This window comes from Plectropomus leopardus, chromosome 3 (assembly GCF_026936395.1).
Source record: "Plectropomus leopardus strain MGB_pleo_1.0 chromosome 3, ASM2693639v1, whole genome shotgun sequence".
In the NCBI taxonomy this organism is placed as follows: Eukaryota; Metazoa; Chordata; class Actinopteri; order Perciformes; family Serranidae; genus Plectropomus; species Plectropomus leopardus.
The window spans coordinates 25,564,109-25,579,836 of NC_142178.1; the positions used below are offsets into that span (position 1 = coordinate 25,564,109).

At 38.1% G+C, this 15,728-nt stretch overlaps 1 protein-coding gene and 1 long non-coding RNA gene across 2 annotated transcripts in view; both read right to left on the reverse strand.

Annotated features, from left to right (window-relative positions):
* LOC148190002 (uncharacterized) overlaps positions 1 to 1,995 on the reverse strand; it is a 34,990-nt gene extending 32,995 nt beyond the window's left edge. Inside the window, exon 1 of the long non-coding RNA XR_015776278.1 lies at positions 1,548 to 1,995. This is a non-coding gene — a long non-coding RNA (uncharacterized LOC148190002). The remainder of the gene's footprint in view (positions 1 to 1,547) is intronic.
* Positions 1,996 to 5,118: 3,123 nt separating this feature from the next.
* The window catches only part of fbxo41 (F-box protein 41), a 47,754-nt gene continuing 37,144 nt past the window's right edge, over positions 5,119 to 15,728 (reverse strand). Inside the window, exons 6-13 of the mRNA XM_042485985.2 lie at positions 14,808 to 15,046; positions 14,194 to 14,309; positions 13,633 to 13,785; positions 13,384 to 13,479; positions 13,148 to 13,266; positions 12,182 to 12,340; positions 10,961 to 11,076; positions 5,119 to 9,180 (exon numbers count right to left, since the gene is read on the reverse strand). Coding sequence (XP_042341919.2) covers positions 9,118 to 9,180; positions 10,961 to 11,076; positions 12,182 to 12,340; positions 13,148 to 13,266; positions 13,384 to 13,479; positions 13,633 to 13,785; positions 14,194 to 14,309; positions 14,808 to 15,046 — 1,061 coding nt within the window. The 3' untranslated portion in view covers positions 5,119 to 9,117. The remainder of the gene's footprint in view (positions 9,181 to 10,960; positions 11,077 to 12,181; positions 12,341 to 13,147; positions 13,267 to 13,383; positions 13,480 to 13,632; positions 13,786 to 14,193; positions 14,310 to 14,807; positions 15,047 to 15,728) is intronic.

The window sequence follows — 15,728 nt, forward strand, 5'->3', positions numbered from 1 at the left end:
ATTTCATTACATATTGAGGCATCTCAGTGTGTCCAAAAATATCCCAAAAAAACTTTGCTTCACTTTTTGGAGCTTCTCCAGAGTCATCATTCACACAAATTTTTAGGTATTTCCTGATATTTCTAAATGCACATAAAGTGACATTTTCATGATCATGAGAACATAAAATCAATGACAGTAATATTTTTAGGAATAAGAATATATGTCCTTATGGGAAACAGACAAAGTTTAGTCTTTTGACCGACAATTCAAAACCAAACAAGTGCCAAGGACAGAACTACATTCCCTGGATGTCGACTTGTTGCCAGCCATAAATATCAAGGACCATCAGATGGTAACTTGGAGGAGGAGAAGGGACAGAAAGACCAAAGTTCCAATGTGAGAACATGACATGCATCCAAAAATTTAACAAGCCAGCAATTAGCAACGGTGCCAACATAGTTTATTTGTCTGCTGATAAACAGACACTCAGTTCTGTAAAACAAGCTCAGTTTCAAATGTTCAGAGTTGCACACTCTTGGTCCATGCACACAAGTGTTTTCACTTTTTGGCCTGATGAGACCTGTCCTCTCAGGACTGTGTGGGTGTGTGCAGACCGTGCCTGCTTGAAATCTCTGTCATTCTCCTGATACTTAATTGCAACTGAATTAAAGGCAACTTTAATGAGCAGCCACGTTACAGACATAAATCAAACAAAAAGGGGTCCGCACTCACTAAAGACAACATCACTTGCCTCATCAGAAATCTTTACTGTATACTCTACTAAGCAGTTTTTTGAGTATACCATGTGTTCACAAGTAGAAAGGTCACAAAATGAAGTATATCAAACCACACAACGTACAGTTGATTTTTGAGTAGGCTGTCGATGCACACCATTCTCCCATGATGCAATGCACAAATAAAATGGAGAAACTACACACAGTTTGAAAACAGACATTTTAACCAACTTTAACCCTTTAGAACCTGGATTGACATCAGCTTTGTTGTGCTGTTTTCAGATGCCTTTTCCAAGCATTCAAACCCATGGAACCTGAGAAAATTGTTTTGATTTAAAAAAAAACAAAAAACAAAACATTGGGGAAAAGACAAAGAGCAACATGACAAGACATATGCAAAAAAAGGGAAAAAAAGAAAAGAAAAAAGTGTCAAGAAAATGACCTGAAAAATTGCTGTTGGGAGATTATAAGATATTACCCGCCTCCAAAAAAGGAAGAAAATGTCTAGAAAAATTATATTTAAAGTTCTTATATTTATATATTTAAAATTCTGTTTCAGAAAACGAATAGTTTTTTTAGTTTTTGCACTTTTTTTTAGGTAATTTTCCTGTCTCCTTTGGTTTTTCACTTTTGTTTTTATTTGTTTATTTTGAGGTAATTTTCTTGTAACTGTTACTACATTTCTGGTTAAGTTGCTCATTGCCAGTGCTCAGTGTTTTTGACAGAAATCAAAGGAATTTGCTTAGGTTTCAAAGGGTTAATTGTCAGTTTAACATCCAATGTCACACATGTTGTATCATTTCCTGTCATTATAAAAGCTTAGAAACTTACTTAATTTTGCCCAGAAGTCAACATTTCCATCGTGTAGTTCCAGCCACGGCTCTGGTGCAATTGTGTCCCTTTTCAGAAGATTTGTAATCCAGCCTTGAACTGTGTTGTCTTTTTGTAGATTATCGATAATGATAAATCTGACACTATGGTTTTTTATCCATTTTCGCATGCTGCAAACGTTGTTAGTCTCCATTTTTCATGCTTCTGCATTGGAAATCCACATCATCAGCGTGGCTACTGACACCATGTTGTTATCACAACAATCCAATCAAATAGGTTGGTGCCATCTGGACACACAAATCTGATCTGATCAATTCTAAGTAACAGTGTGGACAGTTTGCCTTAAAGTTCTGAATTAAGAAACAATCTGATTTGCCTGCAGAACACCCATGTTATCTTCATAGCTCTGCACACTTCAGTGTCAGCAGAAGTCTAATCAGTCACAAGTGAAAACACCTGTGTGGGTCTGCAGCACCTTTCAGAGAATGTGAGAGAAGCTGCCACCGGTTTGTCTTTACGAGCTCCAGAAATCAGTATTTATTATTATTATTTATTATTATGAAACCTTGATTACCCCGGAGGGAATTTATCTTGCACTGAGAGCATATAAAAACACAGACAAAAGACATCAGCAACCACACAAGACAACATATTTGAAAAAGATTGTGAGGCAATTCATCAATAACAGTATACTGGACAATAAAACAAGAGGGGCATTAAATAGATCAGGTTCAGCAGGGGTTTATGAATACATAATTATTGTAAGTAGATGTATTTCTAAATACACTGCAGATTCAGACAACCATGGCCTGCATGACTGAGAATCTCCACAGACAGATGCTAAAGGAAAAACTTGAATTAACAAATTAATAATCTACATTTATTAAAAAAGACTTTACTTCAGTTAAGGTGCTCTCTGGAGCCTTGTAGTAGCAAAACCTTGGTAATCCACTGCAAGATGTAACAAGAGCTTCTTCTCCTCCTGACACCTCAAGGGCACAAACAAAGGAAAGCCGGCCAACATTTTCACTCACAGCCAATCAGAGCTCATGTTGCATTTCATGGCAGAGCTCTGCCTCAACATGGGATTTGCAGATTTTACTTTAGGAAATGTTCTTTTTGAGAGATAAACTTGAGGAAAAAAACAAAGTGCTGATGCATTACTTCCATAAAAAAGTTATTCTGGGTAACACATAAACATTTATTTAAAATCCTGCAGGCACAAGGCAACATTAGCATCCACTTTGTCTACTTTGTCTACACATGTCTACTTTGGGTTTCATGTTTCTGTTTCCATTTGATAAATGTAAGTCCAACATTAACTCTTTTACTTGTGTTTTTCTACTCTAACTTCGGAAAAAAAATGTCTGGATCCTAGCTGGTTTCCTAACTTTGTCTTCTATTTTGTGGTGCTTGGCGTTGTCATTATGGTGATGATAATAGGTGCAGATTTTGGTGGGGACACAGGGGACATGTACCCCTCAATATTTATTACGTGTATTTTTCACCCCCTAATAAAAACATGAAAGTTGCAGAAGACTTTTACTTTGACAAAATAAAAAGCATTTACAATATAAATTGATGCAGAAAAGGCACAATTAAATGCATTAAAAAATCTCCAGATCCTAAAAAAATTCTGCTGAAGTAGACCCAAAACCTCATTTTATGTGTTCTCCCCAATATTGAAATTATTGATTGTTATGATAATGCCATAACTTTTTTTGCTCAAATTATGTGCTTGAAACTACTGCAGAAAATAGGTTTGTTTGCTGTAAAATTAAAACAGTGAGCTAAGTGAGGTTAAATCTGCACAGAGTTCCAGACTTTCTATCATAATATTATCAAATCACACCTTGATGTTTGAGTCACTGTTGATATAAAGATTGATTGACAGACCTGTGAAAATAAACATTATATTCATTGAGAAATTTTATGAAATCAGCTGCTCTGGGTTTGCATTCATGTTGTGATTGTGTGAAGAAAGCTTTAAAACTGAAACCTTGTTTTCTGTGGGAAGTGTACTCCCCCTCCTCTTCCACTCAGGCAGTTGGAAAGTGGAGAGGGAAACACAGGGACAAAGTTCTGGCAGGAGTCCCGAGTCCAGCAGGAGAACACGTGAGGCTACAGAGGACTTAACCATTCAATTACTAGAGGGTCAGCTCATGTCTTTCATGATTTTGATTTGGGTGATTTTGGGTGTCTTTTTTTTTTTTAATCAGAACTTGATGGTACTTTCGGGTGCTCCTTGCCTATTAATAAAGACACAGATTTCTGACTTTACCACAGAAAAATGTATGTAACCTAATGTAACCTCCATCATCACACAGTTTACATGTGGCATTTTATAACTTATAAGCCTTTTATGATGAATAATCACATTTATTCATGTAAAATATTGATATTTAATGTCTGAATATTATGAATGATTTGTAATTATTTTTTTAATCATTATAAGTAATGACCAAAAGATTTGTAAATACTTTAGATTTTGTTGTCCCACAGAAAACTGGTCAACACTGTGTCTCCCGGCCTGTTTAGTATCTTTTAAAACTACACTTCATCATTTTAGCGCTGCTTCTGCAATTATAATTTTTTCCTCTCAGATGGAGACTGAAAAATAAACAAGCAGGAAACTCAGAAAAACTATGACAATGATTTAAAAATGTATACATAGGTTCAGACAATTTCTGCTTTATAACACTTTAAAATGTGTCTTCATACCATTTATAAAAATAAAAAAGTAACATTATGTAAATTGTTTTTCTCCCAAGCCACGATTAATATGTTGCTAAAGCCGCTGTAATCAGTATTTGGCTAACATGCAAACAAACTACAACTGGCAAAATATCCATTATAGAATATATCAATTTAAGTAATGTTACTGGTCACCTGATAAATGTATTTTCAATATGGACTACCCTTTAAAGCCATCTATCTTGAGAAGAAAATCTTGTTTAATTGCTACATGTTTGATCTAGTTCATCAACTAATAACATTAAGCACTTGATACAGAGCCATTGTTTCTTTTCACCTGCGCGTTTCTAGCTGAGACAAGTTACAATGTATGACATAAAAATGCTCTATAGGAACATAAATATCAAACCAAAACTAAAAGTTGTTGGAACTGTGGCAGAGTTGGGTGATAATCTTGTCAGTGCAAATGATGCAGTCTAAGCTGTAATATATGGATACAATTTAACTGCAGGATACAAGCTTAAACAAAGATATGCCAAAATTACAAAGAAATATTTTCTCACTTACCTGCATTGGTATCTAGGCTTATCATATGCAATGTTTGTGGCCCTCTTAGGGTCGTGTTAATAGTACTCAAAAGGCTCTGCATAAAAAAAATACATTTAAGGAATTTAACAGAAAAGTGTCTTTCAAGACACAGTACCATAGTTCTGGATAATGCCTTTTTTCTCACATTTTTTGAAAGAAATTGCATCAATGTGCTCAGGGTTCAAAGGTTAAAATACTTATAAAAGCTGTAGCAGCACAAGAAAAGTGACGTTGCTCCAAGTTTCAAAGGGTTAAACATTATTTTAAAAAGTAGCAGAGTACACACAAATACAATTTAAAGCAATTTTATTGATGACAACAAATGAGTGAAAATGAGTAGTAAAACATTTCCATCTATTGCAGTCATCGCAGAAGGCTGATCATATTTTGGGAGATTTTTTTTATGCGACAGAATCCATTTTGTTTGTTGTAGCAACACGGATGAAGTTCATGGGTGGTACCTGTCGATGGCAGTCGTAAATGAAAAAAAAAAATGTACATAGACAAACTGCACACTTAATTGCCCAGATAAGTGTTGAGGTAATGTGTAAAATACTATTCAGATGAACGGGCAGAGTACAATCATTCATACATAAAATATGTACAGAGAGGTACATGAAGACTCAGACACTGTTTTTCAATTGTACAGTATGACAACTGCAACACAGGAGTGATTAATTTAAAATATGAAATAAACATGAGAGTGAGGAAGCACCTTGGTTTATAAGTGATGCTTCAGTTTCTGAATCAAAATAAATATATTAGAAATGATTCTGCTTTATATTTGGAGAGGCAGAGTGGAGCCAAAAAAGGATTCTGGCGTACTTGGCACCTCGAATCTGCAGTTTCAGAGCACACAGGCTCTGTTACATCTTCAGCAGGTCCATTTTCACAATAAAGCAAACGTTATCTAACGGTATGAGCATGAAATCTTCAGAACTAAAACAAAGACAGGAACAAAAACAAAGGTGAGCATAAGGTCATATTGGCAATGAACCTAAAAAGCACTTGAATCTTCTTGAACCAGTTTAACTTTTGAGATATGAGAGATGGTTTCAGAAAAAAAGAGGCAAACTGTACGTCTGTTCAGTCATAGAAGTTCATACGTATTCGCTGTAATTCCAGAATCTTCCTCCGATGAAACCAAACATGTAAACGTTCGGTTTCACACCACGACAGAAAACGCCGCCAAGTGTCCCGCTGACAGAAACCATGGTCGTTTTTTGACTTAACCGACGACCACAAAAGTGTTCAGGAAAAAAAGTGCATCATATTTTGTCAAATACTGAGAAATAGCTGAACATTAAAAACAACACTCTTATAATAAACATCTGAAATATCTTTTTTTTTTTTTATCTCACTAGTGCAACAACAGACTGGATCAAATAAAGAGAATTAACCTGCAGGCAATCAAAGCTCTTTAAACATCTAATAATTTTTCTCGTCACAGTAGCAGAACAGTTAAGAAGGCAACTTAATGATTGATGCTCGAACACAAACATGCTAACATTATACACATCGCTCTTTTTTTTATAGAAATAAATAGCTGAATTATCCTCTTCTTAAATAATTTCCATCTCTATATGACTCTGATGCACATTTAATATAAAGTATCTAATACACAACTGCAATTTCAACACTACTGTTATACATAATATAATTCTCTATGTTTATCTTTCATTCAACTTTGGAGAGAAAATGCTTACAGAATGAAGACCTGTAAACTTCAACTTGTTCCACTCATAAGTAAGACCTTAATATTATATAACATCAAATGTTGGTCCTTTTTTTCTTGTTTTTGTTTCTGTTTTGTTTCTTTTTTACAAACATTATGTACAGAGAAGTTGATAGCGAAGGCAGGATTGTCTAAAACTTAAAATCAACAAGTGCTTTGTGTTTTCTCTATTGTGTCAGCAAACACCTTTGTCCACGAACCGACTTCCCTCAAATGAATCAGTACCAGTGTAGGATAATAATATGCAGTACTGGAAGAACATGAATAACTGGACACCCACAACTGTTCTCACACATTCACCTGGAACACCGTCACTACAATATGCAGCTACACAAGTCCTCATAGACACAAGATTGAAGATAAAGCAGAAAAAACATTGGCTCTCCTCTGAACCCCCTGTGACAAACAGCTGCTCAGCTTTTCTGCAAACTGTCACTTTGCTCCATTGTGTGCCCTGCCCACAAGCATGTTCTTACAGAGACAGATGAGGTTTCTAAGGTAAAATGAGCAACTTGTTAAGCAACCTGTGGTGTCCAAAGGGAAAGGACGCGATGTTCTGCCTGATGTGTGAATCATTTTGTCAACCTGTTTTAACATGCTGTTCACAATATCTTGAACGTAAAGTGATTGTAAGCATCTAATAGGAGCTTCTGTGATTTCGTATTGCACTTTCATATTGTTCGGGGACTCAAAAGAGACTGATTTTTAAAAAAAATCAATGCAGCAAAGGCGGAAAAATCCTGACTTTTGGTCCCTAGAGTGGGTCAAACTCCAAAAACTCCCATAAATAGTCTTTATATAAACCTTCTTGTAGACAAATCTTTAAACATTTTCCAAAACAGCATGCCCTCCAGCTTCTGATGCAACTTTCTGTGCTATTAATTTGTAGTTCTCAAGCTGCTCACACTTGGCACAGCTCCCCCAAAGCCAAAAGACACTGTACTGTAGTTTTCCCAGACTGACTAGTATTACTTGTGAATAATAAACTGATTTTACAGGGAAAAATTCTTGAAACCCCCCCTTTAAGTTATCTGCAGCACAGAGGAGCGGACACTAACCCTCAATATTGCTACGCATACTTCTTGAGAATTTCTCCAACAAAGGCTAAACTCTGAAGTGCACCAAATCATATTCCTAATTTTTAAAGATACTGAAGACCTGATCCCTTGGTTTTGAGCGCTGCAAAATGGCTAAGGTGATACATGTTCCGTGCTTCAAAGAGTGCAAACTGCCATCATAACAGCTGGCCACTGGCTGCATAACTGCTTGAAAAAAACCAGCAGAGGGAGCCAGAGGATGTCAGCTGAAGATAAGGACTGCTCAGGGCCTCAGCCACGATGAGCACTATTAATAGGAATGGCACTGTTTAGTATGAAGTATGAAAGTCACATGATATATAAACACTGTAACACCTGTATGCACCTGCAGACCATGTTCCACATTAAATACCCTTATGCTCAGTGAGAGCTGCTTACACTCCAATAAGTGATGATGTGAAGGGATTAAACACCTGCCTCACTGTACATGGTCCCTCCTCTCTCATTAATGGCACATTGGAGAAAACGCTCACTGGAATGAGGACAGACACTGTTACAAATGGCACTAGTTTTTGAGAGAAATGCATTATGGATCATCCTTCCAGCCTGAGCAGCATCAGACATCGCGCCCTGCTCTCTCAGAGTTTCTACAACTGTCAAAAAACACTAGAGTCCAGGTTTGTGACACGACGATGTTCACATGGGGAAGCAGAAAGGATGGTAGAAGAAGGGAAATGCATTGCTGCCATGCAATTGGCTAAGAAGACTGTCAAGTGTGTAATAGGGAGGCTGTCCTTGCTCTCTCCGCTGTGCCTGGAGCTGGTGCAGCTTGTCTCTGTCCTGGGCGGAAAAGCATTTATTCGGATCACGCACACAAACATAAAGCTCCTTTCTCAAGACTCTTTACCTTGAGAGCTCAAGATCTCTTGAGGAAATCAGTTTCTCTATAATTTCTTGCTCCTGCCACCGTTTTATGTACTTCTCTGAAAAGTATGAACGCCTCATAATGTGCTCCTTCCAACGAGCTGATGGTGTTGAAGGTAGTTTATGTCAAGCATTGCGTAGATGCAGACAGTTAAATACAGCGCTGTCACCTGGCTCCAGGCGTTACAAGAGGGATCTTTTCTTTTCACCATCTTCATGGTGAAAGCAGAAGACGACTGAGAAAAAGGAATCTGACAGCTTTGTTGCGTTATTTGAGTCTGTAAGGTTTCAGACAAGCCCTTCAAGTGATGTCATGCCTGACTGGTTTTCAGTCATAACCAACATGAAGGAGATACTGGTTTCACCTTACTGAAGTAGTGACAGAGATTTTTTTTTTCTGTTTGAAGTTTGTACTAGTGGAGTATGGACATTGAGCCTCGGTCCTGGTTCATCATGGCGATCTTCTGTTGTTTCTGTCAGTGCTGCAGACGTATTCAACCCCGTGGAGCGGCTTTAAAACGGCTGGGTCTTTTTGATTGACTGGAGCCAAGATGGCGCCTCTCAAAGACTTGAAGATTCTGCACAAAAGATGTTAGCAGAGACTGTCTGCTTTCACGTGAAGGATTTTGGAGAAGCCGGGTCTTTTCTTCAGAGCCTGGATGAACGGGAGGAGACGTCAGAATCTGATTTTCTCAAAGGAAACTTGTGCACGACTTTTTTTCTAAACATCTGACAGACAAAAATGCTCCATTTACAGACCAATTATCAGGAAAAATGTTGGCATTGTACATTTCTGCAAACAACAGACACATAACATTTACACATTACTACGTGGTGGATATGTTGAAACTTAATGTTACAACAACACTGTGGTTAATGCATGTTTAGGTTAAGGCACAAAAAACACTTGGTTGTGATTAGGAAAAGATCGTGTTTTAGCATAAAATACCTGGATTTTGGAGCACAATCCCCACAGGAAACGCAGTTATGTCTTGGTAAAAAACAATCACTTTTTTAAAATTTTTTTAAACCAGAAGGAAAACACAGCAATGTCTCAATCAAACACAACAGCCTTGCCTGCCACTATCCTGTGGAAAACGCAGCAATGTCTCAGTAAAAAACAACCACTTTTTGTGCCACTACCCTGACAGGAAATGCAGCAATGTCTCAGTAAACAAACAAAAAAGAAAAATCATGACACTATCATGGCAGCAAACGGAGCAATGTCTCAGTAAAAAACAACCAATTTTTTACAACTATGCTGGCAGGAAATGCAGGGATGTCTCGGTACTAAAAAAAAAATAAAATAAAATTTTCGTGCCACTTTCAGGAAAAACAGTGATGCCCTGGTAAAAAATAACCACTTTTTAAGACGCTATACCAGCAAGAAACACAGGTGTCACGCCATCCACCATCCCTTAAGCAGCACTCTGATGTCACAGTCAGCTCACATACTACGTCACCTTAGAAACTTTGATATGATACGATTTAAAGAATAATTTTCGTCTGGCGACCAGGCTGCTATTTCCCCCTCGTCTTCATGCTTTCCTGTTTCATTCCATTAGCAGCAAGTGCCCACGGTAACTGATGTATGACAGAAAGCTTTAAAAGACTGTAACGCATTGAGGTGCAGCAGGTTAAAGATGACTGTGTTGCTTTTTAAGCTTCAACTCTACAGAACCCCCTTCAAAAAAATGGATGATTAAACACGAGAGGAGAACTTTGGCTTCCTCTTCACAGCAGACTTAAAGAGGGAGGGATAAAAATAAATCATTGCTGTTTGGAGAGGTTACCTAACTGCTGTGAGCAACCCCACCATCTTGAGTGTGATAACTGAGAGGAACACACTGTAAACTGACTCATAAAAACAAAACATAAATAAAACCTGGGATTTCACAGCTTTTATATCTCTGTTTGTGTGTGGTCAGCTATAGGGATGACCCGAGCCTCTCACAGTAAGCCTCTGCTCGAGTGAGTTAGCATCCACAACCAACCATCACTGGGACCTCAAGGATTGAGTCACCGTTTAAATGGTGTGTAGTTGTGGTAAAAATAGACGCATCTTATCCTCTGAACAAGCATCGGCCAAACTGTTAGTCATGTGCATACAGTGGTGCAAAACTCCAAGGAGGTCTGTTAAAAAAGCTCACCTCCATGTTAACCATCACCTTTATAAAGTCAACACCACATTCAATGGATGGCAGAATAGTTATACAGTAAGAGAACCAAAAACAACATGTTTTTTTTCTGTTGAGAGTATTAATGTGCACAGAAAATATAATTTATGTGTTTACAACAGATCAGAAACTTTCAGACTAAACTTTCAGTTTTAATAGTTTTTTTTCCTCATTGAAACTTGTATGTTCACATGTATGAGAAGTGTCTGAGGGCATATAATCCCTGTTTTGAAATGTGAGACACAGAGGCGCTGTTACCTGCAGTTTGTTAACCATCTCATCAAATAATTTCCTCGCTTCAGGGCTGTTGGGGTCCTCGAAGTAGTCTTCTATACCAATCTGAACCACGATGGACTTCAGGTTACGGCACACACCTACATGAGTGGAAGGAGGATTTAGGCAGCATTTGTTATTTGATGGATTTTTTTTCCTTTTGGGATGTTTTTATGATACATTTGTGCTTATAACTGTGAAAATAAATATATTGTAGTTTTATTTTTCTCTTTTTCTTCTTTGCTTAAATGACTAACAGTTTGCTGCCTAAATGTTTTAGTAGTCTAACAGAATATTTTTAGTGCCTGATGTTAATAATACCTTTATATTACAGACATACTGCATGAGATAACACTGCTCAGAACAGTTAAATGGTAACTTTGGTATTTTCCAACCTCAACCCAATTATCCATGTTTTTGTGTCTTAAGTGACTAATAAGAATAACATTTTTGAAATTGGTAGGAAACTACCTTTAGCGTAATCCCTGCAGGCGACTGTGCAGCATCCATTCATATCCACTAAAAGTGCTTGTTTTGCCACTGACAGGCTCAGATTGTTATTATAAGTGTCTGGCAGCATTATGGAAACAATCTCTACAGAGGTAGACCTTATTGTTAAAGAGGAATATCCCTCGTGTTTAACCAGAAACGGGTGAATTAAGGGTCACCAAACCGGAGGTGGTGATTGTTGGATCAGTGTCAAGATGAACCAAGAGTGCTTTTTTTTATAGTTTTATATTATTTCTGTCAACTTTAAATGAAGTGAGTTTTATGATCATAAAAATGACCATTTAATTATATTAAGTCTGGTGCGTCTGTCAATCGTAATTCTGGGATTGTTTCTTGTTAAACAAAAATGATCTTAGTCTTTAATAAAGAGGTCTTTTTCTCTAGAGATCCTTTCAATAATGTTATTGGACACTTAGAATAATATTCTGAGCCTGTCAGTGGCAAAAACAAACACTTTAAGTGGACGCACATTGACCGTGCAAACACACTAATACTGGTTACATTACAGCCAGTTTCATGCCACACTCTAAATTCTGGCTAAATTCTTCACCAGCTTAAAAAATTATTCTACACAAAAGAGTCAGAAAATAGGGTCCAGGTTGAAAAAATACCAAAGGTACACTCGCAGCACAAGTGCTAAAATCACAGCAACAATATTACAGTTAACAACACATTGTACTTTCACAACAAACTCACTGTTGAAGTGCAGCAGGGCTTTTGGGGTGACTGGGGTGGAGGTGAGCACCAGCATCTCCAGACCTTTCAAGCCCTCTCTGCAGACCTCTGCTGCCACCTCCTGGTTGATCTCACTAACATGATCCAACTCCAGTACCTGCAGGCGCATGCAGTTCCTCGCTGGTGGGTTGAGGGGGGTGAAGGAGGGAAAGGTAATGCAGAGATGGAGAAGATAAGTAGAGCAGTGCTGAGATAAGAACAACAGTGGGTTATTGCAGTACAAGACAGCTTGTCTAAGGTCACATCAATAGTGCTTAAAATTAAGACACTGGTTAAAAAAAAAGTTTGTCATGTTGTGACAGTGACATTGTTTAAAGAGAACCTATTTTTCTTTTCCTGATTCTGTATCTCATAAATAGTGTCATCATTGGGGATGTTCATATTAAATGTGGCCAAAGGTTAAAATAATAAGGTAAACATATTTGTAAAGGTAATCCCTGTGAGCAAAAACCTTAGGTTTCCTCCTGTTTTGAACAACGTTTCCATTAGTTTCTTTTACTCTGGCTACCATATGATGTCATAGTGTGTCAGATTTCTTTATATGGTCATATGCACAAGGCGTGCTTCTGCAAGCATTTACATCATATATCCTACGCAGCTAAATGAAGCTACATGCTAACATTAGGGAAACATGAAATCTTTGTTGCCAATGTTTGAAATTTCTCCCCAATTTTGGATCATATTCTTGCTGGAACAAAAGGCTTTTATGGGTTCTTTTTCACAAATAAAAGTGCTGCTAATGTCCGCTGCAGTCATTCTCTCGGCAGCAATGAGATATTCAATACAAGTTAACGCTGACCAGTAAAGAACTTAAAGAACAGGCGCCAAACACAGCCCTCTCAGACAGATGGTGAATACAATATAAAAATGTGTTTCAGCACAGTATGAGGAAAATAATGTGTTTTTTGAATTACAAGCCATATTTACCTAGAGAGGCCAGCCCCTGAATGCCACATCCAGCTCCGCCCACGCCAAGAGCACGGAGGTGTGGCCAACATCTTCCAATTGTCTGCAGGCATCGGTTACTGAAACGAGCCGGTTGTTGGCTAAAGGAGACAAAATACAGTCCGTGTTCATTCATTTAGGGAGCATTGATGTCACAATGACATATAAAATATTTGACATTATTCAAAAGTTACAGAGCATATTTCTCGATCTATTACCATGGGTGTAGTGGCGCCACCTGTAGGGAGATAATGTCTCTACAACCTGCTCCCAGGGCCCAAATCACCTCCTGGCCAACCGGATCTGTGGCACTTCTGGAAAACGATAAATGTACACAATATGCGTTTATATTACACATATTTTTATGTCTGCAGCACAAAGATGACTGCAGTCTTATGGACTCATGAAAGCATGTCACTGGGGTTAAACTGTAAAATGTGTTCAGACAGAGATGGGACCTGGTCTACCTGTAGGTTACAGCCTGCAGAGCTCTGCAATAGCAGCTGGCCAGCCAGAGGGAGCGATCGGTCAGCAGGTTGGGGCAGTGTGAAATCTTCAGTATCAGCAGGTTACTTCCTGTGGCCTTTAACAACGCCTCCAGACCTTCCTCCAGACAGCCACTTAGATGGAAAGGTAAGGGAAGGTCACAAGAAAAAGGCAGGCAGAGACAGAGCAGGGGAAGTAATTGTCCTGTCCTTCAAAGCAACACTTTTTACCATTTATAGCACATAACAAAATGTTCCTCCAGTGTCTGCAGCGATATATGCAGGAAGCCGCACGTCTATGCATTGTTGAATCAGATTTCAGCTGTCTCGTTCACACAAAAACTTTAGAAGCAAACAACTTCACTTCTGCTCAAATCAAATTTCTACTTGTATTCTTGCAGGAAATGACGCCTGATATTTTACATGCTGATCGTAAGCAAACAGCACAAAAACATCAGCATAAAGCAATGCAGTAAAAAAAGTGGTATGTTTTTATACACTGTATACAGATGTAACTTGTGTATGTAACTTTCTGTGTCTCACCGTGTGCTTTTCAGGTATTCCTCCTTGGTTTCCTTCTTGCCCCGCTGTCTTGGTTTGAGGTTTTGCAGGATGAGGGAGTGCGTCTGAGTGCACCACTGAGACAGTGTGCTCAGGAACTAAGAGAAAAACACAGAGATCAGTGAAAATCTTCAAAATACAAAGCAAAGACACTTTTGTTTTTTCTGGACACATTCTTGCTGGTGAATCTTCTCTGTTGCCGTAATGGTGTTGTTACGTTTTACCTGCTTGTAAGGCTAACCGCAACTCGAAATCTTTTATTCCCTCAGCCATTCGTCTGTCAAATTCTTTGTAAACATTATTTTTGTATTGTTTTTTATTAATTTTACTGATAATTAGACTTAATGTTATTCTATTTATGGATTCCTTTATTCCACTAAACTCCTTGGCATATTATTATTTTTCATTTATTAATATTTATGTGTACATGTTACTGTATGTATGCACAGCAACAAATCGCCTGTGGCCACATAAATAAAGTTGTCTGAGTCTGAATCTGAAGATGATACAGGTAAATGCATCATATGATACAGCTTTGATAATGCTATTGACTTACACTATGCAGTGCATACAGTGTCTAAATGTTTGCTATGCACCTTGGAAGAAATGCGAGCGTTCTCTAGCAGCACTCTGGTCCACACGGCTGGGTGACGAGCCACAAACTTCCAGTCACGGCAGACCTCAGCGGTTCTCAGCAGGGTTTTAGTATCCAGGTAGGTGAAGATACAGAAGAGAGCCGCACGCATCTTCAGAATCTCTGGACTGATCACTTCGTTGGATTTAGATGGGCTCTTTTCATGGCGGCATGACTTATTGTACACCCCATCGGACCGACCTGTGGGAGGAAAAAGCCGGATGATGCGTTTCAAATCTGATTAATCTGCACTTGCTATTTTGAGTACATGAGTGTCTTCACACTGAGAACTATGGCAAAATAGTGCACTATGAGTACCCAGAAGATGATGTCCTCAAAATGATCAAAAACACATTTAAAACTTGGGGATGCTGGCTGACACTGCTGTTGGATAGAAGCCAGCTGTTTGTTTATTGGGTTAATTTTGAAATAATTTGGTACCACAAGCTATAACAAAAATGCTACAAACATTTGTTTGCTACCTGGATAACAGGCACTGACATTACATGTGTTGAGGCGTAAGCTCTACAATTTTGGCAACAGTCACCTTTGATGTTTATGCATGCTAAATTATCATCTTCACTGTAGAAGATTTTAGAGCTAGATTTGTGGTCAGACGCTTGACAAGTTGTAAATAATTGCAAAATGCAGCAATTATCATTAACTCAGTAGATCAGCTGGTAATGGAGCCAGACAGTATTAGCCACGGACATTTATAACGTGCCATGAAAGCATGTTCATTTAAATTCAATAAATGAACAAATATATAAATAAATACAGAAAAAAGTCAAGTGAGCCAACAAGCAGATATAGCAAGCATATTTTTTGGTGACTGACAATCATTTGTCTAATGTTAGCGAATATGGGTGGTTGCAATTTGCTG